General features: G+C 42.0%; 1 protein-coding gene across 1 annotated transcript in view; it reads right to left on the reverse strand.

The window, feature by feature from the left end:
- The window catches only part of Pla2r1 (phospholipase A2 receptor 1), a 120,664-nt gene that overhangs the window by 80,898 nt on the left and 15,916 nt on the right, over positions 1-23,850 (reverse strand). The window contains exons 3-6 of the mRNA XM_005068998.4: positions 20,292-20,465; positions 11,711-11,884; positions 5,410-5,523; positions 4,689-4,829 (exon numbers count right to left, since the gene is read on the reverse strand). Of these exons, the coding sequence (XP_005069055.1) occupies positions 4,689-4,829; positions 5,410-5,523; positions 11,711-11,884; positions 20,292-20,465 (603 nt within the window). The remainder of the gene's footprint in view (positions 1-4,688; positions 4,830-5,409; positions 5,524-11,710; positions 11,885-20,291; positions 20,466-23,850) is intronic.

Genomic DNA, 23,850 nt, shown 5'->3' on the forward strand with positions numbered 1-23,850 from the left:
GGGCAGAATCCTTTAACATCTGACAGTGGGTGAGTAAGTGAATGATGCATCTGGGTCTACCCTACTCCCATGAAAGGCTTGTGGGACAGACTTCTCTCTCTCTAGATGCTCTCTTAGTTTTTTACCTGTATTTGGGGGAAACCTGGTTTTGATTGCCCCTGTAAGAATGCATTGTGTCAATTCCAAGCTCTTAGTAAACTAGTCTTGGGCATTATCTGGATGTGAGAAAAGAAGTATCCAGGTTAGCATTTCTAGGAAGAAGGACACAAACAAAGCCACATTAGGAAAAACAAAATGAAAGGTGTATGCCACCATCACTTAGCTAAAACATCTGTTTAAAGAAGCTTATTAGCCTTGAAAAAATACACAAGGCAAATATTACTGGACTTAAAGGAAGACAGAGACTCAGATACAGCAGTAGTTGGGAAATTGCTCCTCATATTTAGTGACACACAGACTGTCCGCACAGAAAAGCCAACCAAGCAACTGCAGAGTCAAATTGCACCCCTGGCCAAATGGCCCTACAGACATCTACAGAACATTCCAACAGCTGCCTAAGTCATGTTTTCCCTCATCAGCATAAATTATTCTCCATGACAGATAATGTGTCTGTCTACAAGGCAAGTCTCAACAAATGGACAAAAACTGAGATCACCTGGACTATTATTTTTTTTTCAGCATAATGCAATAAAACTAAAAGGCAGAAACAAGAAAGAGGAAGCCATGCTAATGCATGGAAATTAAATGATTGGCTTTTTTTGTTTGTTTTTTCTTCCATTTTTAAATTTAAGTTAGAAACAAGCTTGCTTCACATGTCAATCCCAGCTCCCTCTCCTTCTCCTCCTCCCCCACTCCTCCCACCAGGCCCCCCCAGTCCCCCACCCAATCTCCAGTCCGATCCCCAGGGAGGGTGAGGCCCTCCATGGTGGATCTCCAGAGTCTGTCATTTCATGCAGGGCAGGGCCTAGGCCTTTCCCTAAGAGTCTAGGCTGAGAGAGCATCCCTCAATGTGGGATTGGCACTCAAAGTCCATTTGTATGCCAGGGATAAATACTATCTAAGGTCCCATAGATTACCTAGGCCTCCTCACTGACATGATTGGCTTTTGAACAGTCAATAAATTGAGAACAAATTTTAAAAATTCTTTTGAAACAGGTGCAAATAGAGACACAACATGCCAAAATTTATGGGCTAAAGCAAATGCAGAATTGATGGGGAAGTGTATAGCAATCATCCCTTACGTGTGAATGGTAGAAAAGACTCAAACAATTCAATGCTGCACCTCAAGGGGCCAGAAAAACAAGAACAAATCAAATTCCAAATTAGCAGAGGTAAAGAAATAATGAAGATCAGGGTAAAAATGAATAAGATGGAGATTAAAGAATACAAAATGTCACTGAAACAGTGTACTAGAGTTCTTCAAGCACAATAGACAATCCCTTAGCTAGGAAAAAGAAAGGACTCAAGTAAAACCAGAGATGGGAGGGAAGACATTGACTTTTGGGCTAAAGGATAACTCTGTGAAAGCCAGTGAAGGAGAAAGTCAAGAAAAAACAAAAACCCAAGCCAAAAGCAACAAAACCCCCAAGCAACACAACAGCTCATCACCTGAGAATAAGCCTGGAGTTTGATAGCTCTGATCTCTGAATAATCTATCTGTTACTTATGGGGTAGAGTGATGGAGTCTGAGAATTCTGCAGTTCTAAAGGTATGTGTGATACCACACCATCCCTCCAGCAGGGTCACTAGCACTGCAGTGATTTGAATGAAAATGGCCCCTCTAGACTCATACACTTGAAAGCTTAGGCCCAGTTAGTGGAACTGTTTGGGAAGGATTGGGAGGTGTGGCTTTGATGGAGGAGGTCTGTCACTGGGGGTGGGCTCTGAGGTTTCAAAAGCCTCATGTTACTCTCAGTGTGTCCTCTTTTCCTACTTGTGGATCAAGAGCTCTCAGCTGTTCCTGCCACCATACCTTTGCTGTGCTGCCATAGGCTCGAACTCTACGAAACTATAAGCCTAATTAAATGTTTATTTTATAAGTTGTCTTCATCATGGTATTTTGTCACAGGGTAAAAAAGGAACTAAGACAATACTCAAAAAGTCTTGACTATGAAACTGGGTTTTCCACCTGTACTTACGTTAGTGCTGTGGTTGCTTCTTGCACCTGAGGACAACCCTCAGGTAAAACATTAGCCACCCCAGGGGGTACAATCAGGAGTTTCAGGAGTGTGTCAAAGAATGCACAGGTAAGTGTGGCCAGGAGAAGCCACTGGTGTTGCTGAGAAGGAAAACCCCCATTAAAAAGACAACTGGCAGACATTAACACTTATCCATTCCAGATTCGGCAGTAACAAAAACAACAGCACAGGAGTCTTCACGTTCAGCTGACCATACTTGAAACTGGCAGTGGCCAATTTCTGGGAACCCAGAAAGAAGTCACCCTAGGATCTCCTCTTTTTCACCTCTGTGATTTTGGTTTTGCCCTTTTTAAATTTCCCTTACACTTTTATCCCTTAATATATTCATCAAATTTTGTTTTTGAAAGATTTTTATTTTAAGCATTTTTTATATCCCTTCTATGTTTCCTCCCTTCACCCTGCATTTATGAGTATTTTGACAGATTATTATTATTGTCGTTGTAAGGGCCTCATGTAGTCCAGGCTGGCCTGGAGTTTCTGCCAAGGATGACCTTAAGCTTCTGACTTTCCTGCTTCTACTTTCTGGTGTATATGGTGCTTAGCATTGAACCCAGCAACCCTTCATGGCTTTATAAAATGCTTTATGGTGTAAACTGAGCAGAGGAGAGCTGAAAACTTTCTCCTTGGGCTCTATCACAAGGTGTCACTCTCACTACTTTTTTATGACAGTTCCTGGCGTACTCACCAGAGCAATTGGGCAAAAGAGGGAAATAAAGAGGATTCAAACTGCCCCTGTGTGTAAAGGCCATCATCTTACAAAGAGACCCTCCCCAACCCCACAGAAAAACTATTAGAAATAATAAATGAATTCAAAGTTGCAGGACACAACACATCAAGTTTAGGTCTGCTGCTATATGCTAAAAGTGAATTATCTGATATAGAGATAAAACCTATTTATAATAACTACAAAAAATAGAGTTGACAAGAGTTGAAAAATCTCTGTAATGAAGTCTGTAAAACACTAATGAAAAAAATTAAAGAGAATGCAAAAAATGGGAAGATGTTCACTGTACATGAATTGGAAGAATTCATTATTGTTGAAATGCTCACACTACCCAAAGTGACTCACATAATCAGTGCATTGCCTATCAAAATACCAGTGATGCTCTTCATAGACCTAAGAAGGGAGAGACTCAATTTTATCTGGAACCATAAATCTCTCAAATAGTCAAAGTCACACTAGGTAAAGAGAACAAAACAGAAGCCATTAGACTATTTGACTTTGGAACATGCTACGGAACTCTAGTATTCAAAAAGAGTATAGGATTGGCATAAAGGCAGACACACTGACCAGTGGAACAGTATAGAGAACTGAGAAGTGAGGGTACGCATTGCAGCAAATGATTTTAAACAAAAGTCATAAGAACAGCTGGTGGTGGCACATGTCTTTAACCCCAGCACTCGGAAGGCAGAGGCAGGCAGATCTCTGTGAGTTTGAGGCCAGCCAGGTCTACAAACAGCCAGGACTGTTGTTACACAGAGAAACCCTGTCTTGAAAAGCAAAACAAAACAAAAAACAAAGACATCATAAGAACATGGACTGGAGGAAGGAAAGTCTTTTCAATCAATGGTGCTGATGTTATCCTCCGGCCTCAGGATGCTCACATGGGTTCCCACACCCACACACATGTGCACAAACACCACAGGCATACACCTTGTACATACACTTGACACTGTCAATACACACATAATGCACACACTCATACACGCAGATGAATATAAAACGGTGAAATGAGAGAATTGGACTAGGTTATAGTATACTAGATTATAACTAGGTATTATTTGAGTCTTAATTATAACCCAAATTTTGCTCAACACTTTAGTGGGGAAAATGTGTTACTGATAAGAGATGTGAAATGTGGTAGAAACTCCTGGAATGCTGTAGGAGGGCTGGAGTCAGGATGAACTGCCCTTCTTCTGTTGCATACCAGGTGACCAGAATTTAAGCAATGCATTATAACGTTCAAATAGCCAAAGAGAGGCGCTTGAATGGTCTCGCCACAAAGAAATGGCAGTTTGAAGGAAAGGACACGATGATCATTGCACAATACACATATGGATCAAGACACATCGTACTTCATAACCATGTACAGTGATTATGTTAAAAAGCGAACAACAAAGAAAATATACATAATAAAAGGTACTACTAAGTTATTTTCTTTTATCTTTAAGTGTGAGGAATCCCACAAATAAAACTCAAAACCACTAGAGAATGCATACTTTGGCTTCCTAACGTGGAATGATGAAGAGTGGAGATCTTTTAAAAGAAAGGAAGGCATTTCTGCTTGGCTCATGTCGCTTTGTTGTAGTTCTGAGTAAATGCATTTGCTGCAGTCATGTTGCTTTAGGATGACGGGGATCACTTACACATTTTTATTCATATAACCATAAACTCAATTTTGTTAAGTCCCAATTATTAGCAAAAATAGAAAGATTTTAATGCACGGAGTGTGCGCGTGAACAACCAAAGGAGACCGAAGGAGCGCTTACCAAGCATTTCGTGAGCAGTGGAGTTTAGATCCCGTTTGCACACATAAGGCAAGGCAGACTCGCAGTCCCTGCTCCTCCAGGCAGCTGAGGCAAGTTTCAGTGTTCCACAGCGATACTCAACAAATGGCCCAGCATTTATCTCTGAAAATACGCATGGAAATGTAGTTTCAGCACAGATTGCCACCAAGTTAGCCTTAAAGCATAAAGCCCTTAAAGTTAGCCCTTAGTTGTCTCCCCCTACAGGACATCTGTTGTATTATCTGAGTTTTCCAAGTTCAAGTGTAGGTGTGCAAATGTACTGATTTTCCAAAGATGCCTAAAGAGCCACTTCCATTGTTTTAGAACAATATTTAGAAGAATATTTTGTACTTTGTTGCTATTTTGAAAGCATCAGTCTGTCTCTGACACCAATGCCGCTGTAATGTTAACTAAATAGATTATCTTTCTGGCTTCTGCATTCTGCAAAGCTTGCCCTAAAAGAACTCAGAAAGGCTAAAACTATATTTATAAACTATGAAGTGTGGAGGCATACATCCCAGCACTTGAGAGGTCTAGGCAAGAGAATTGAGAGCTTCAGGCTTGCTTGGACAGCATAGGAGACCCTGACCTGAGGGGGGAAAAATCATTAAGCACTCACAGAATGAGATGTTTATATAGGAATCTTATGTTTAAGTCTACAACATGCCCCACGCGTTGAAGGTAGAGGAGATGCTGTGGGTACCTGGGCTCCAGTTCAGGTAGCTGAGCGCTGTCCCATCAGACCACTGCCAGCCAGCCTTTTCATCCAGCTGATTCAAACCAATCCACACTGCCACTGCTTCCCTGCCCAGCTGCCCTGAAAAGATGACCATGGATGGCATTTGAACAGGAAAGAGGACAGACAGAACCAAATGAAAGCCAAACTCGGCGCTCCGGTACTTTCTCGAATTGCTATTTCTTCATGTCACAAAGTCACAGGTAACGCCAGGCGATGATAAAAATAAAACGGGTCTTTTGACCCTCGTGCTGGAGCTTCAGTGTGACAAAGCAGGGTTTGGCCATCCGCAGTCACACGGGAAGCTGCTGAAGACCTGCTGACAGCGATAAGCAGGTCCACCTCTGGTCGGTCTGAAGGTGCCCCCAGCTCACACACCTCCAGTTTTAGATGGCGGAGGTACAGATGTCCAGGGTCACCCCCAGAGAGGGAATGGAATCAAGTGCTCACACTCAGGTGAGCCGAAGCTCAGCTGAGCTGCTGGAAGCTACTTGGAAGCATCACAGTGTAAGAGTCCAGGGTTCTGGAGGCCTCAGCAGCTGGGACCCAGGCCAGGGCCCCTGCACACTTGGGAAGAGGGTTTTGCAGTTCTGTGGTCCCTGCTTCTAACCATGGCGCTGCAGCAACTCACCCGTTAATCCAACCGTGTTTGCTCAATGAATGCCGTAAATAAGCACAACTGACGTGCTTGCACAGAAAAATGTGCCTGTAGAAATTGTATACTTACGGTTTTTCTTTTAGTGTGCCTAAATTTTCCTAATATGTACGTTTTCCTACTTTGTACAATAAAACTGGGATGGGGGTGAGGGGCAACCCATGTCATGACTTTTAGTGAAAATGGCTAATTTGGTGGCTCTCAGATATTGCCATCTTGACTTTCCTTCTGTGAAGAACACCGTTTTCCTCTGGTGCCTGTGCTTCAGAAAAATTCGCTCACTTCCCTCCTCCTTCCTTCCTCTCTCCCTCCCTCTCTCTTTATCTTTGTCTGTCTTTGTTTCTGTCCGTGTCTCTCTGTTTGTCTCTGTGTGCTTCTGTCTCTCTTGGTGTGTTTCTATCTCTGTGTCTCTGTCTGTCTGTCTGTCTCTGTCTCTGTCTGTCAATGCAGGGCCTAGCCTGAGATTCTAGGCGGGTTCTAGAGAGTGCCTGTCTGGGCCTACTTTCTTCCTGTAGCTTCAGAACCGTTATTAATTGCAGCCCCTTTTATCCTCACAAGCTCCTCAGTTTGGAACACAGGGCAAGATTAGGAGGGTATGGACTCGTTGCATTCACATATAAATGTCCTCAACGATTGGACATCTTAGTTTAACAGTGGAAGCCAGAGAAAGCCAAACACTTAAAAACACATAGAAGGTGCTTTTTCACTAAATAGAGCATATTGTACACAAACATGTTCAAGGTTTTGTGGCATTATGCCCAGTCTCTTGCTGATATCCACCTGCTTCCTGCTTTCAATAGTACTGTTGGATTAAATCGGTTAACCTTCCCATGAGGATGCAAGGTGCTTGGAAGACTCACTGACAAGACAGAGGGACATATTCATATTCCACACCCAGGCAAAGTGCTAAGTGGTATTTTAAATAACCTAATTTCTTGGAATTACTCCACATGCTCAAAACTGTGCAATTTTGTTTACTAAAACACAAGAAAGCATCATGTAATTTGTAATTCATGTTTAAAGGTGCGCGCACACACACAAAACAAGCAAAAAACAACCAACCAACCAACCAACTCTCCACCAGTCTATTTACCTTTATAACCAAATTTACCCTTAACACATAAATACAAACTCGGAACTAAATTCCTTTGGATGTTTTTGTCATTTGTGAAAGCCTAGATATTTCTTTATGTCACAATTTTCATTCACCAGTGACTAGCAAGAGATGTTAGACTTGTGTCAACACTTAAAATACTTTGATTAGGACAGTTTCTTTCTTTATGAACAGACTTCTATTTTCCCAAACAATTCCCAAAGCCTCATTATAGACTTGAAATGTTTAAATAAAATCCAGTGACAGATCTTATTTTTTAAAATTGCTATTCAGGCTTGATGAATAGGTACAAAATTCTCCCATGAGAGACCATGGCAGTTAAGACAGATAACAACCGTAATTCATAAATGGTGTGCATGCTTTTGCATAAGACCCATTACACATTAGTAATGATTTTGGAAATTGGTATTTTACTCCAATAAGATTCACTCAAATTAGTTTTGATTATGATTCCCCACTTGTGCAGAACTGTGGGGGGAGGACGAGCATGAGTGTCTCTGGCTTTCAATGCTGTAGGGCTGCTTCTGCTTCTCTCATTGCACAAACACAGAAAAAGCAACCAGGGCACTGCACGAAGTTTTACATGGGAATGGCAAGCAACAACAGCAAACACACATCTGCCTATTCCAATGGCAGACTAGTACAACACTATTGTGCAGCAAACTGTTTTTCTGTAACTAAATGAAGTAACAAGATGCAGGGCTGAAGTGATGGCTCCGGGGTAAGACTTGCTCACTCTGCAATCATCGGGGCCTGAGTTCAAATGCCCAACACCCACATTAGAAAGCGGGATGTCACTGGGATGCCTGTAACCTCAACATGTGGGGGCAAATACAAGACTCTAGGAGCTCACTGGCCAGCTAGTCTAACTGAACCTGTGAATAAGGCAGAGAGTAATACAGAAAGATGCCTGACGTCTTGTTCTGCCCTCCAACTGTGTGTGTGCAGGAACGCATGCATCTGCACACTCATAAACATAAGGCTCACATGTAGCACACACACACATGCACGTGCACTCACACATGCACACACATGAATGCATGTGTGCCCACACACACACACCACAATGTAGAACTACATATTCACCTTTACAGACATGAACACATGCAGGTGAACTGAATAAAACTGTGTACATGGCTGTCAAGCGGCAAATCCACACCATTTGTTATGCATGCTAGGCACTTTGCATTATAATAATATGTAATATACACCAAGAAGCTACTACCAATATTTCCACATGATAGAGGGGGAAGCTGACATGTCAAGAGGCTAAATAACTTCTTGAGTAACTCTGCCAGTAGGCGGTCATGGGAGAATTCAAGCACAAACGGTTGTATCATCTCTTCCTTGCATCTATGTACTGCATGACAGGATCTTGTGTTTTATACAGTGCCAATTTCCATGGATGTCACTGATATCACTGGCTAGGTTTTGTTTATTTGCCGTGGTTATCAACTCAACACAAGCTAGCATCATCTGGAAAGATGGAATTTCAAATGAGAAAATACCTCCATCAGATTGGCCTCTAGGCAAGTCTGTGGGGCATTGTCTTGAATAATGATTGATGCGGGAGGGCCCAGCCCACTGAGTCTGGTACCACCGCTGGGCATATGGTGCTTATTGTGTACAAAAGCAGCCTAAGTAGAACCAGTAAGCAAAATCCCTCCATTGTCTATGCTTTGGTTCCTGTCTTGAGCTCCTGCCCTGACTTTCCTCAGGGATGACTATTATCTGGAAGTATACAAAGAAATAAACCAATAAATCCTTCTTTTCCCAAATGATTCTTGGCCATGGTGTCTATCACAGCAATAGAAAGCAAACTAGATCATTATGTCTGAACATAGGCATTTTCTTGTTTTTTTTCAGGACATGGTTAATTGTAGAAGTATGGCAGACCCCCCCCCCCTCTTGCCCTGCCCTGCCCCGCCCTGCCCCTTTTGCTTTTCTTTCTATATGGTTGAATTTCAAATTCTAAAGCTACAGATGAAGTAAAATTTGAGAAAAAAAAATTGCATCAGAAACTCAATAAAAGTAACTACCTTGGTAGTTCTTAATGCTTCAAATTCAATTTTTTAAATTAGCAGATTATTAATATGTGTGGGTAGGTACATGCATGGTGGTGGCTGTGTGCAGGCTGAGGGCAACTCCCAAAACTTGGCTCTCTCCTGCCTCATTGTGGGACCCGGGGATTGAACTGAGGTGCACAAGGACCCCTACATATTGAACTACCCTACGAGGCCCCAAATAATCCTTTAAAAGATACACAGGTGAACTTGATCTAAAAAGAGGAAGAGGAGGGTTGGATGACAGAGGAAACACAAGTTCCAGCTCATTGTCACAATCCTGTTGGAGGCAGGGTAGAAAGTTATGAAAAACTGTGGGCACAAGGGAGGGAAAGTGTGAAAATAAATGGGTCTTGCATCCCCAGTCTGGCTTACCTGTCCTGTTGATGGAGCTAGGAAACTTCAGGTGACTCTGGCCACTAATAGGGCCAATATTGCTTATAGAGATAACATATTGTTAAAGCTTTTTTGTCCAAGATAAGAAACATATAGTACATGCTTCAGCCTAAAATTATGTATAACTTTGACTTCTTACATTCTCCTCCCGTTCCTAAATCTCAACAATGCCCTTCATAAATCACCTGATAACTTTGTTTAGAAGAAACATTGGTGTATATCTCTGAGGAGTGTTTAAAAATGGGGGGAAGAATGATTTCTGAGCAACCTTCAAAGATGTAGCTTGAGACCACCAAAATTCTACAAATATCATTGTAAAAACAGCTAGCTAGATTCTCCTTTGGGATGCTGATACCCTTGTTTTGGCCGTATTCTTTCCTGAGTGCTTCTCCATTAACCCCTGTGTTTCTGATCACGTTAAAAATGTCATTTAATAAATCTCTACTCCTCCTTCATATTGGTTTACTCTTAAAGTCTTTTTTCCGCCACTTAGCAACAAATTCTGTTTGTTAATAGAGGTCCCTCACAGTTTGGAAACCTTCAGGCTGATGTGGGGGACAGAGTGTAGCTGTGTCTCTGTGCTTATTATCACCATTGACAACTTGGGCGCCTGGGACCCAATGACAGTATTGTTGGTGAGTTTCCCTGACTTATTCCTTGCCTGTTCTACCTTGATAAATATAGTATGCTTTTCATCGTGGTTTCTTTGTTTCTGTTTTCTGGCTAAGGGTCCATATGACGTTTATTAAAATAAGTGTTATTAGAAATGAAGATAAAAATCCCATAGCATTGTTCACATCCCATTGTTGGATCAGATAAAATCAATATGCAGCTTATCCAGAAGGATATTTCCATAAAGTCTGATTGACAGATGTCTCAAGTCACCCCTTAAAGATAGCAGTCTGAGACATCATAGGAAAGCTGTCTCCCCAATAGTACGTTGCAGACTCAAAACATACTAGGATTGGCCACTTCTATACTTTGTTTTGACCCTGTGTCTTAAGAGCTATGTTAGAATGTCTTTTCATAAATCTCCACCTCTATAACATTGAAGATCCATAAAATTATTTTCTTTGTCAAAGCCACAAATCTCGGTTTTGCCTGAATGGCAGTCCCTAAGGGACGGGGACCACTTTAGCCTGCTGTGGGAACAAAGTAAAGCTGTTCCCCCACCCCATCACTGCTGGCATTTTAAAATAGTATTGTCTTATGTTATTTAGTTAACAAGAAGGTGGTTTTTATTTTTCCACTAATATTAAAATTTTGGTATTTACCAAAGGTTTTGTGATGAGCCTGCATATGATGAATGATGGATAGGCTATTGACAAATATATTAATAAATATATTAATATTAATAAATATAATTACTTATCAATGAAATTGAATGTCTAAATTCTGCTGATGACAAGAATCTTAACTTTAGAGTTCCTCTGATCCACTTGCAAGAGTTGAAGCTCACCTGGGTCATACCCTATAGCTTCAAATTCTCTTCCCCAAGGAGAAAACTAAGACATGAGTAGATGCCAAGGAGAATGGCACTGTGCTTATATAAAATTTAGAGCCAGGCTGCCAAGGCACACGCCTTTAATCCTAGCACTCAGGAGGCAGAGGCAGGCAGATTTCTGAATTTAAGGTCAGCCTGGTGTACAGAGCGAGTTCAAGGACAGCAAGGACTACACAGAAAAACTGTCTCAAAAAGTGAAAAAATTAATAAAATTCAGGATTAGAAAGGAGGTGAGTTGGCTCAGTGAGTAAAAACACTTGCCACTAAGTCTGACAACCTGGGTTTGAGCCCCAGAATCCACAATTTTGGAAGGAGAGAACTGACTACTATAAAAATGGTCTCTGACATTTGCATGCATATATACAGAAACACACACACTGAATAAATTAAGTTTTAAATATTCAGAATTACAACTTGGGCTATATTAAGAAAAGAAAGACATTTTTAAGGATATATTTTTTGTATTCAAGAACAGAATGGTTCACAATAGTCACCTTTATTGCATCAATATCAATGTGCATCCTTCCCATACTTACTCCTTATGAAGCTTTCTTCATTTTCGTCTGTGATACTTAATAAGGCACCTCCTTGCATCTGACATGAAGCATGTGCCTCATTCCAGGAGAGAGACGAATGCAGGTTGAACTGGTAGCAAATGCTTGAATTGAAGTCCTTGTGCCACACAGCATCACAGAACACCTCTGTGGAGGCTGAAAACATTAATTCAAAACACAACAGTCTTCTCTGTGCTATTAGTGATATCTGATATTTCCAAGATGAATTTAAATAAGATGATTCCATCCTTCAACGTCTAAAACTTCATTGCCTTGACTAGGTCTTTGTGTGAAGTATGCATTGCTGTTCCATTGGCGTCTTATGATTAAACTCTTTCACAGCTTACCCAAGGAAACTCAAGAAACGATCAGTAAAGAATCTCTGATACTTTCAAAAAATAAGAGAAGCTAGTTTCAAGAGAAAGAAGTGGAAATGAAGTATTTGTGAAAACAATCTGTTGATTCTTTAATAAGCAAGCGTTAGAACTCTACATTCAACATGGGGATTAAGTATTTACTTGGGATAGACCTTAATGCTGTTCCAAAAACCATTCTCCTCTAATACCACACTGTCAAAATGGAATGAAAAGTGATGAGTAGATACATGTGTCAACAATGAACACATGTTACCATGTGTAGGGACAATGATACTAATTTTAAGTAGTTCTTCAGAGAAGAATAGAAACAAAATCCATTCATAAGACACTGGTCAAAAATTTCATAGCATGATTAAAAGTAAATTCAATAGAGTATGAAGTATGGATCTAAATCTGAAGTTTGTTGAAATGACAGAAAACAAAGGCCTAGTTGGGTGCTTTTGCTAAAATTCTAAACCAAACCCAAGGTTAACTAATTCTAGAACACAAACACAATTACAAAATGTAGAAAATGTGAACTGTATTTTGGCATGATATAACTAACTGATGGACAAGCAACAAGCTACAGTCTAGACTATTCTTTTCCCAAGTACGTTCCTTAAAGTAAAGTAACTTCAAGACATTTCCCATGACAATCTAGTTCGTAAGGACTATAGTAAGAATACATGATGTATACTACCACATTAAAGACTCCAAGAGTCTTGTGGTTAAGAAACCTACTTAATGTTAATTCAATATACTTCAGACTTACCTGACAATGAAAACTTTTTGGGTGTTACTTTTTCCCTAGAATACTTAGGTAATTCTAGCAATTGGGTAATTGATAATTGCAGAGGGCTTGATTTCATGTCTAGTTACTGCACACATTTCCAGAACTAAATTAGCTAATTGGAAGCGAATAAATTATTATACATCTAAAGATTTCTACAGTATTTCCTGGCTGATAAAATTATTTATGGAAGGGTTCTGTATTAAAGAAAACAGAAAACAAGGTCATCACCAAACAACATTCAAGGGAAGGGAGAGGAAAGGGGGAAATCTTAGAAATGACTTTGCTGTGGTGTTTAGAAAGTCATCATTGAGATGGAATCCTTCAGCATTGAGATGGAATCCTTCAGCATTGAGATGGAACCCTTCATCATTGACATGGGACCCTTCAGCATTGCCTTTAGGTAAAAGGTAGGCCTTCCCTGAGATGGAGAGTACACTGGGTTTAGACTTTAGATTGGCCACATTCATCTGCTGTGACTGCTGAAACCATGAATGTTGATTGACAACTTTCAAAAGAGACGTGCAGAGTAACACAGCCTGTCTAGAGAAGCAGATGTCTGTTGTGGAACAATTCCTTTGTACGCTGAGAAGATTTGTTGCTGTGATTGGTTTAATAAACGAGCTGAACAACCAATATCTGAACAGAATTAGGTGGGAGAGCCAAACAGAGTGCAGAGTCAGAGGGTTGCCGGCCAGATACAAAATGCGTTGGACACATAAAATGGGATAGAGATAAAAGCCATGTGGCAAAATGTAGATTAATAGAAATGGGCTAATTTAAATTATAAGAGCTGGTTGGTAATAAACCTGAGCTATTGGTCAATCATTGATAATTAATATTAAGCCTCTGTGTCAGTAATTTGGAAACTGGCAGGCGTGACAGAAACTTTCTCCTACTGATATCACCTGGGGCTGCCGTAAGCTCTAACCTTTGAGTTAAACAAATGTGAATGGCAAATGAGGTGACTTGTTAGCAGAAAAACAGGTTTTTCTGTTATATAACCTTAGAAATCAGCACAGACACTCTAAAACCAAGTACAATCTAACTTACCCAGGGATGTGTACACACATCCCACACGTTACCATTTGCAAAACCCTGTCTGCAACTATTTAATATGTAGAATCTGAAGAGGTTCTGAAAAAAGGTTATCTTGAAGAAAAAAGACCAACTCTTGACAAAAACAGAACCCAGATCAGTTGCGGTGTCCTTCACACGTTTTCTTGTCATGTGTACAGCTGTGGTCTGTATTATAATTAAGACGTACTGTGAGATCTTCCTCCATGGCAGAGGTGAGAGGTGGGTACCCTGTCCCCATGATTAACCTCTGCCATTTTGCCATCCTTGAGTAGCCACGGGTCACTCAGACATGCCCTCCTTAGGAAGGGTTTTGAATTTTTTCCTTAAAGGCTGTGATGCCTAGTGTTTGCTTCGCTTAGCATCTGCTTTACAATCAGGACTAGGTTTTAAATGCATGCTCCCAAGCCCCACAACAGGCCTGACTCATAACTTCCAAGACTGAGACTGAGAGCAGGAAATCAGCCTTTTAAAACAACCTGCTACAGATTTCCTTGGAACACCAACGTCCCATACACTGCCCTACCTTTCATGGTCTCAATGGTCACACCAGATGAATATGGCCAACCTAAGGTCTAAACCCAGAGTATTGTCCATCTCAGGGAAGGCCTATCACTTTACCTAAAGGCAATTATGATGGTTTACATCTCAGGACAGTCAACCACCCCAGAAAAGTGGTTTCTAAAAATTCCCTTTCTCTTCTTCCTTTGCTTCCTCCTTCCTTAAATGCTGTTTGGTGACAACCTTGTTTCTGTTGTCTTTCATAATGGACCCTTTCAGAAATGCATCTATCAGCCAGGAGACAATGTAGACAGCTTTAGGTGTAGAGTGCCACAGCCATTGAATCAGTTTCTTCTCAATCCTTCCCCTCATTCAATCTATCAACTTCTTTGGACCTTTGCTGCCCTCTACATCACTCCCACTGAGAATTTCCTTTATGCATATAACCCGTTAATCTGTGAGTATGTGGTCTGAACCCTACTTCTATTCTCTGAGAGACCATATAGAAGCCATCAATTGCTTTCACTTTCCTGCATCTTTAGTGCCTCAGTTACATCATTCCCATATGCATTCCAAGATGGCTGATCATATTTTGTCCTTAAAAAGAAATGAAAGTATCTGGGCAGTGGTGGCACACTCCTTTAATCCTAGTACTAGGGAGGCAGAGGCAGGTGGATCTCTGTGAGTTCTAGGCCAGCCTGGTCTACAGAGTGAGTTCCAGGACAGCCTCCAAAACAATACAGAGAAACCCTGTCTCAAAAAAAACCACAGAGACAGACAGACAGACAGACAGAGAGGAGAGAGAGAGAGAGAGAGAGAGAGAGAGAGAGAGAGAGAGAGAGAGAGAGAGAGAGAGAGAGAGAGAGCACTCCCTACTTTGGCCTCTCTATCCCAGTTAGTGCCTTCTCCTGGTCTCCAGTCATTACATACTTTTATGCACATAATGTCTTTAATTTCTCATCTCCTAAAGTTTTTATTGCAATGTAAGTCATGCACCATGTAATTCATCTATTTAAACTACATAATCCAATCTTTTAGTATAATCGGGAGAGTGTGGAACCATCATAATTGCTTTAGAACCGTTAAATCATATGAAGAAGAAACACAGTACTCATGAGGGGTGACTCCCCTTTTCCCTTTCGGTCCTCACTCCCAACTACCTCCAGCCTATAGCAACCATTAATCTAGTTTCCATATCTATAGATTTGCTTATGCTATGTATGTCATATAACAGAAATTATGTAATATGTGCTATTTTGTGCCTGGATTTGCTCTCTAACCATTGTGTTTTCAAGCATCATTTATTTTATGGCAAGTAGCAGTATTTCATTTTTTTTTAACTGCTCAAGATTAGGTGTTATATGGTATACTAGTTAGCAGTTTTCCGATTTGACACAAGCTGGAGTCATGTGGGAGGAGGAACTTAATTAAAGGATTGTCTCCACCAGGTTGGCCTGTGGACATGTCTGTGGGGCAATTTCTTGATTAACGGTTCATGTTGGAGTCCTGTGATGGAGTGACTGAGAACGGCTCCCATATTTGAGTGTTTGGTTCCCCCGAGTATTTGAGGGGTCACAGTAAAGAAACTCCTGACTACTCCATGCTATGGTTAAAGGGGGAGATTTTTATTGTAGATATGAGAGAGAATGGAGAGAAACAGCAGCAGACTGAATATGGCCAGAGCGCTCTGGGAGAGAAGCAGAATGACCAGAGACAGAGTAGACAGTGTATAGTGAGACTAGCCGGGTTATAAGAAGGAAACAGGGAGGGGAGCCCATGACCTGGAGGGAGTTAAGGTGGAGAAGGAAGTGAGAAGGGGCTAGGATACTAGTGTGGACCTTGAAATGTATAACAGGTATTTATGTCACTGAGGGAGCCTGGAGGTGGCACAGGCTTTGATACAGAACCACAGGAATATGCAAATGGAGCCATCTGTCTCTTCTGCCAGAGGTAAGGGAACTGACTCCTTCCATCAGATGGGAACTGGTTTCACAAGTTGCTGAGGAACCGCTGGCTTTTCTCTAACCACGGGAAATCCTCCTATAGTCCAGGCTCAGCTCATTTCTGGATATTTGTAGAACCTTTTGGAGTTTGGGGAATTCAAATTTCCATTGAATGCAGCACCCAGCTGGTGAACTGTTTAGGAAGGATTGGGAGGTGTGGCCTTGTTGGAGGTGCGGCCTTGTTGGAGGTGTGGTCTTGTTGGAGGCATGTTACTGAGGGTGGGATGTGCTTGTAAGATGGGAGTTCTCAGCTACTGCCCTAGCACCACACCTGTCTGTCTCTTGCCATACTCCCTGTCATGATGGCCATGGACTCCCCCTCTGAAACAATAAGCAATCCCCCAATCATATGATTTCTTGTCTCCATGGTTATGGTGTCTCTTCACAGCAATGGAACCATAACTAAGATAAAGGACCTAGCCTACTGTAGGCAGTATCACCCCTGAGAACCCTTTGGATTGCATAAAATCAGAATTCTTTTTATATTCAAGATATAATATCCTTAGATTATTTATAAATATTTCTTCCATTTGTAGGAGATCTTTTGAGGTGAGGGTTCTGGGGATAGAACTTGGGATCCCAGTCAAGCTAGGCAAGCACTAAGCCATTCCTTCCAGTGTCTTGATATGCTCTTTGAAGCATATGCTTTTTGTTTGTTTTGATTCTTTTTTTATTGATGAAGAGGGCCGTAGCACATTGTTGATTCATTTTAGAGACTATGGTGAGGGTGGCAAATACTGTTGGTAACAAACTATTCTATTCTATCATTCAAGTTACTGATCGAAACCACAGAGAACAGTGGTTCTTAACTCATAGGTTACAACCCCTTTGGGGGTTGAACAACCCTTTCACAGGAGTTACCTAAGACCATCAAAAACACAGATCTTTACATTGTGATTTGTAACTAGCAAAATTACAGTTATAAAGTTGCAACGAAAATAATTTTATGGTTGGAGGTCACCACATCATGAGGAACTGTGTTAAAGGGTCACAGCATTAGGAAGGTTTAGATCTACTGTTGCAGAGATAGAATTGCAAAACTATCTCTAAATGTAACTCTCTCGCTGTATAAGGTATACAACACAGAGAGAGCTGGCACCAGAGTCACCTCTAAACAAAACAGCATGAGTCCTGTTTATCATGCTTATTCCTGAAGGTGTTTATACTCTTCAGGCTAGTGTGTTTGGCCACGTATGTGTTACCTTTAAGTTTTGCCCTCTTATAGTTAACTTTTATTAAAGGCAGCTGTCGTTCCACACAGAAATTTAAGAATATTCCTTGTGACATTACATGAAACAGTGAAGTGTGAATCTTTATTTGATTTCTCTCTGACCTATCTGCTTGTTGACTCATGGAAAGGACAGCCAGTATACTCAGATTCCATCCCTGGACACATCATTCTGAGTTATGTTGGCCACCAGGAGCCAAAAGCAATAAGAAAGGGAGGAAAACAGAATTGTAATTTAGCACTGTATACATATGCTCTCTGCTGCTGTAGGAAGGTCAGGGGAGCTGGAATTGGGTGGGCTGAGGAAGCCCCTGAGCTGTGGGAAACTGAACAAACAGTCTGGAGAGTGTCAAAGCCCTGAGACCAACAAAACCAATCTTCCAAGGCACAAAGCTGAAATCAGCTACAAGTTGACAGTGCGTGGTGACAAGATTCATCTCAGAAACTTGAGAAAACTGTGTTGGTCATCTGGGAAGAGGGAACCTCAAATGACAAAAATGCCTCCATTAGTGTGGCCTGTAGACAAGTGTGTGGAGTGTTTTCTTGATTAATGATTGATGTGGAAGGGTCCTGTCCATTGTCTGTGGGGACATTCCTGGGCAGAGATCCTGGGTTGTATACAAAAGCAAACAGAGCAAGCCATGAAGAGCAGACCAGTAAACAGCATCCCTCCGTGGTTCACTCCAGGATCCTGCCCTGACTTCTCTTCATGATGGACTGAGATTAGGACTGTGAACCAAATAAGATTTTTTTGGCCCCAAGTTGCCTTTTGGTTATGGTGTTTTATAGAAATGACACAGAAAGTAAACTAACATATGGTTATTTTTTAAAAGTCCCTCAGGGAAAACACAGTACTTATCACCAGTCCCACATGAAGACCAGAGCTTCACGCTAAGGTCTCACTTGGAATGGTTGGTACCTGGTGTGATGCTGGCTGGTAAGTGTCTTCATGCCATCCTGGTGTATAGATAGATAGAGAGAGCCCGAAATGACTTGTATACTGTGAATTCCCTGGTGAAGAATTATATGAATCAGATTCGCCTGAGCACTTCTCAAAATGCAGATGCCTGGGCCGCACATCCTGGACCACTGCACTGTTCCCCCAAGTGATTCTAGTGCATCGCATCAAATATCACCTGCGTTTTCTGGCGCAGAGCAAGCCTGTCCATCTTGCCTTACGTCAAGATGCCAACTTCTTTGAGGGGAACATCCGAAGCTCTAAAACTCCTGTCATTCACTGCTACGCCCAGTTTAGTAGTAGGGACAGCAACGAAGAGGAGGGGATTGTTCATTCATAAGTAAATGCTGAAAGGCCTGGCATGTAGTTCAGTGGCAGAGTGCTTGCTTAGCCTGTTAAAGGCCCCGGGGTCAGTACGCAGTACTGCCAAAGCAGAAAGCATGCTGAAAAGATGAGTGTTAGCCAGTCCTTGTGAGTGCTTACCGAATACCCACTGCTGTTGGTGTCTTTGATGCACACTGTCTAATTGAATATACACAATAACCCTAACAGGCAATGCTATGGTCTTCTTGAATATACACAATAACCCTAACAGGCAATGCTTTGGTCATCATTTTGTCACGAGGGAAGCAGAGAGTGAGAGAAATGAAGATGGGGGACTTTCTAAAGACTCACTGCCTGGGAGAAGTTGGACGCATCTTGGTTTGTCTAAATTAAAAACTGCCACTCTTTCTTATTTATTAAACCCCCGTGGCTCTTACACTAGAAAATAACTATGAAGCTAGCTTATAAGTCACATTATTGGGAGATATCTCTTTAATTTACCTTCATTTTAAATTTAATTGTTGTGTTTTAGTGTATGCCTGGAAGGGAGGCAGGCATGGTGGGAGAGAAGTTGGTACGTTCTCTGAGTCTTGGGAATGGACGTGAAGGAAACAGAATACAGAAAGTAGAAGTTATAACTATTCCTCAAGACTTAGGAACAATAGAAAATCCTTTAGTTAAACAAAAAATAATACCCAAGCACTACCTGGAAAAAAGATAGGTAGGACGTTATAGCTCACTGGACCTTGAAAATTAGGTTAAGAACATAAAAGGTTTTGAGGATACAGCAGGAGGATTGGAATATCGAGAAGTCAAGACGAGCGAGAGTTGGTTGTTGATGAGTAATGAGGGCATCTGTGATGCACAGAGAGACCACCAAGGGGCCGGCTGATGTCTGGGCTTGACAACCAGCAAGACAAGCAGTCTGGACATGGGCCCATTGTGGCAGTTCCTGGGAGGTGGTGGACTGAAAGGATGACTGGGTTTTATCTGCATTCTGGTTGTTTAGAAGCGTTCCTTCCACCGGGGAGCTGGCATTGGCAAGACCACAGAATACTATAATTTGATTCCAGTTAAATCATCCTTATGCACCAAGCATAATGAAGAAAGGCTAGTTAGCATCTTTTGAATGTAGAGGGGGAAAGGACTGTGAATTAGAATTGTCTCTTCAAGTCAAAAACAAACCTCAAATCAAATGCTAGATTGATGGAATCAGAACACTTGTTCAGACATCAACCCATCAACCCCGGTGTTTTCTTTCACTACAGATAAGTTTCCAATCATCCTTGATTCATTCATGACATATGGAGATGTATTTATTCTTACTAGGATCTGGGCAGTATCCCCATTTCTCGTCTCGTTCATATCGGCTTGTGGTGGCACACCACAGCAGGTTTTCTTTCTGCCCTTCCCGGATACATTCATGGTGCCACTGATGGTTGTACTGGAAGGGAAACACACAGGGCATCCCATGGGCATTCCCTTTGATTGTATATAAATCTAGGAGAAAAACAAATCACAGTCAAATACAGCCTAAGTTTCTTCTTAGGAACATGTCATCTGTTAGTGTATTGTTTCTTTTTGGTTGAAAACCCTCACTGGCAGGCACTTGTTAAAAGCTCTGTGCGCCCTGGAGCCTCACCAGACAGTGTGTGCAGACTTACCAGGCCTTCAGAGGTAGTGGCAAATGGTTTGCTCCTATGTTTATCTAGCTATTTGTTTACTATAGCTACTGCTCACAGCAGCACCCCAATTTGTGAATGAGTTTTGTTTTTGTTTTTTGCAGCCTGCCTCTATGAGGTTGACATTGTAGACCACAGTCCTCTAAGCAAAAGAGCTGCCATCTTCATCAGATCATCTGTGCCCCTTGCAAGTGTCACCATGGTTGGGCCTGTGGACTGTGACATTCCCTGATAGAAGAAAAGGGGGCGTGGGAGGTGGTGGCCATACGACTCTCACTTGAGTATCTAGCTGTGGCCAATTGTACACAAATGTGGCCTGAGAGATCCCAGAGGCACTAGGGTGTATAGGCTGGGGAAGGCGAAAGGAAGAGAGATTCTTCTATGCAGCCTTGGGGGTTGTTGTTTATACTAGCACAGATCTTCTGTATGGCTGCTTTAGGCCCACCCACTCTCCAGCCCATAACCCCTCACCCATGCTCATAAGTAAACCTAACACACTCACTGCTCCCTCAGGGCTATCTTTGGAGGACCCTATGTTTGACTTATCATTGGGATCTCGTGTAAGGGGTAGATGTTGTTTATGTCTCTTATGTAGGGGGGTAGATGTTTATATCTCACAACAGCCAATAGATATTTTGGGGGCGTGGAAAGATGGCTTAATACATTAGAGTACTTGTTCCTCTTGCAGAAGACCAGGGGTTTGATACCCAGAACCATCATAAGTGCAGTTCTGGGGGATACAACGCCCTCTTCTGGCCTCTGTGGGCATCAGACATGTATGTAGTGAATGTACATATGTGCAGGCAAAACATTTATACATAAATAAATAAATCCTTTAAAATTAAAAAACAAGTACGTATTGATCACCTAACATATCCTGCACTGGGAATATTGTAATGAACTATTAAAACTTCCTTTTTATTAACAAGCTGGTTTGGTGGAAAAGGAATACATGATAGCAAATATACAAAGTAGTTTTAGGTATTAATAAATGCCTTGAGGAAAACAGGACAGGATAAGAAGGTTGTGTGTGTGTGGAGTGGAGTGGCTCCTGCATCAGGTTTGAGTTGCTTGAAGCAAAGGCATTAGTGTGGGGACAGGAACTGTCCCCACAGAAGGAACACATCTAAAGAACTGGAGAAAAGAGAGCTGATAGGAAAAAAGGAGGATCCAGAAAGTGGACTCCGGGAAGCAGTTTCTCAGACTGTTTTTATGTATTCCCATCTTTATTCTGAGGGTAGTGGGAAGTTGCTGGCAGGTTTCAAATGAGAAGGTGACAAAATCCAGACTTCCATTCTTAAAAAGAAAAAAAAATCGGTGGTGCACTGTAACACAGTCTGAATGGAGAGAGAGAGTGAAGTAAGCTAGCCCGTGAGTCCTTGTAGGGGAGCTAGGGTCTCAGACATGACCAGCCAAGCTGCTTTAAGTTAGTGGTCCCAGACGGTGCTCCCAGGCAGTGCTTTCGTCAGGAATTCAAAGAATGAAAGTCAGGGGTCACAGAGAAAGAGCTTTAGAAATTTATTATAGATTCATGGGTGAGGGCTTGGGGGAGGGGGACACCTGTAAATTTAGCAGGAAGGGCTCCCAAAAAAGCAGGTACCACCCAGCTGACAGTCTGGGCCTTTTAAGGGCAGAGACTGGACTAAGGTGTGAGGAGGGGGATGAGCAGATCAGCCCAGTTGTCTCCTCCTGGTCTGTCAGGCAGCCCATAGCCATCTTCTTTAGGAGATGAATGGAAAAACAGGAATCAACGCTTTTCTTCTTTTCCAGGCCTCCAGCAAAGACATTGTCAAAACCCCAACCCACCCGACCACTTTCTACTTCCCGTTCTCATCAGCCTGGCTATGCAGTTCTGCTGACTGCTTACCCGGGATATAGCGAAGACCCACCATCTTTGGCCATAGTGGCGACCGACAAAACCGCCCATGATTCAGCTGGTGATTTCCATGACAGGGGTTACCCAAGTCATACTCTATGAGGTCATCATGTCTTACACAAGAGGGTCGGCTATGGAGATTTCTACACTGTCTCACAATTGGCAGGGGCCAGACTGAGTTCATAGGACACGGCTAGGTTTTTTTTAGGAATTAGTGGACCCAACCTTTTATTTCTTTCAGCTCCTTGTTTTCTACTCAGAACCATCGGTTGCTGTGTGCATTGTCGTTATGGATAGAGGGCTAAAATGCTAACACAGAGCAGGCGCCAAGTTCTTCCTGGGAATTATAGGGTTGTCAGCACACTGATAAAACTCTTGCTTTATTCTAGTATGCAAGCCCAGGAAATGTCTTAGGCTTGACTCTTACACTGATAAAACTCTTGCTTTATTCTAGTATGCAAGCCCAGGAAATGTCTTAGGCTTGACTCTTCCTTCACTCACATTAACAATAGAAGGTCCTGCCTTGGGACTTGGGACTTCCCCTGTTCTTAGGAGCTTTAATCTTACCAACCGCCCTGAGGAGAAGGAGTGTATCTGTCTTGGCCTTTGTACACCAGGTACCCAGCACTGTGTCTGATCAGTAGTCATTGCTCGGGGAAAAAAGAAAATGTGTGCCAGATGGATGGATGAGTGTACAAATGAATAGAACTGAGGGGTGGGAGCATGGGTGTCAGCATTTTACCACGTAGCTTTGTTTTTGTATCTTCCATTCTTTTTTCGTTTAAGATGCCAGAAAGTAACAGAACTGTAGAAAATGAAAGTCCCCCTATAAATCATGCCTCCCCACAATCCGTGCTTGGTACACAACAAATAACCCTTGACAATAGTGTGTCATTTATCTTGTAGTGCCTTGCAGCATGGCTGTCGTATGGATGGCAGCCAGGCTTAGAAGGCATCTGAATGCCCCACAGATGCTGCCGCCTCCCCACAGGTGGGGTTGAGCTTCTGCAATCAGAGAAGTGGTGCCAAGGGTGGGTGCTTTATATCTGTCAGCGTGAAAGCCTTCCCTTTACACACCTCCCCTTCTGTTTCTTCCTCCTCTCCCTCTTGGTAGGGCTTCTCCTTTGTATCGATCCCCAAAGCTAGTTAAATATTTTCTTTCGGTACCTTTAGATTTTAGATTCTGAGATTGTTGTCTCTTTAGCAGACTTAGCACAGCCATTCCAAGATTCCAATAATCCTTTTCCTATAAGCAAGGAAGTGACCACAATTTCCCAGAAGTCTTGTCATGGCAGACTCCATGTGTTCCTTATATCACACACACACA

This window comes from Mesocricetus auratus, unplaced genomic scaffold (genome assembly GCF_017639785.1).
Source record: "Mesocricetus auratus isolate SY011 unplaced genomic scaffold, BCM_Maur_2.0 Super-Scaffold_100004, whole genome shotgun sequence".
NCBI lineage: Eukaryota > Metazoa > Chordata > Mammalia > Rodentia > Cricetidae > Mesocricetus > Mesocricetus auratus.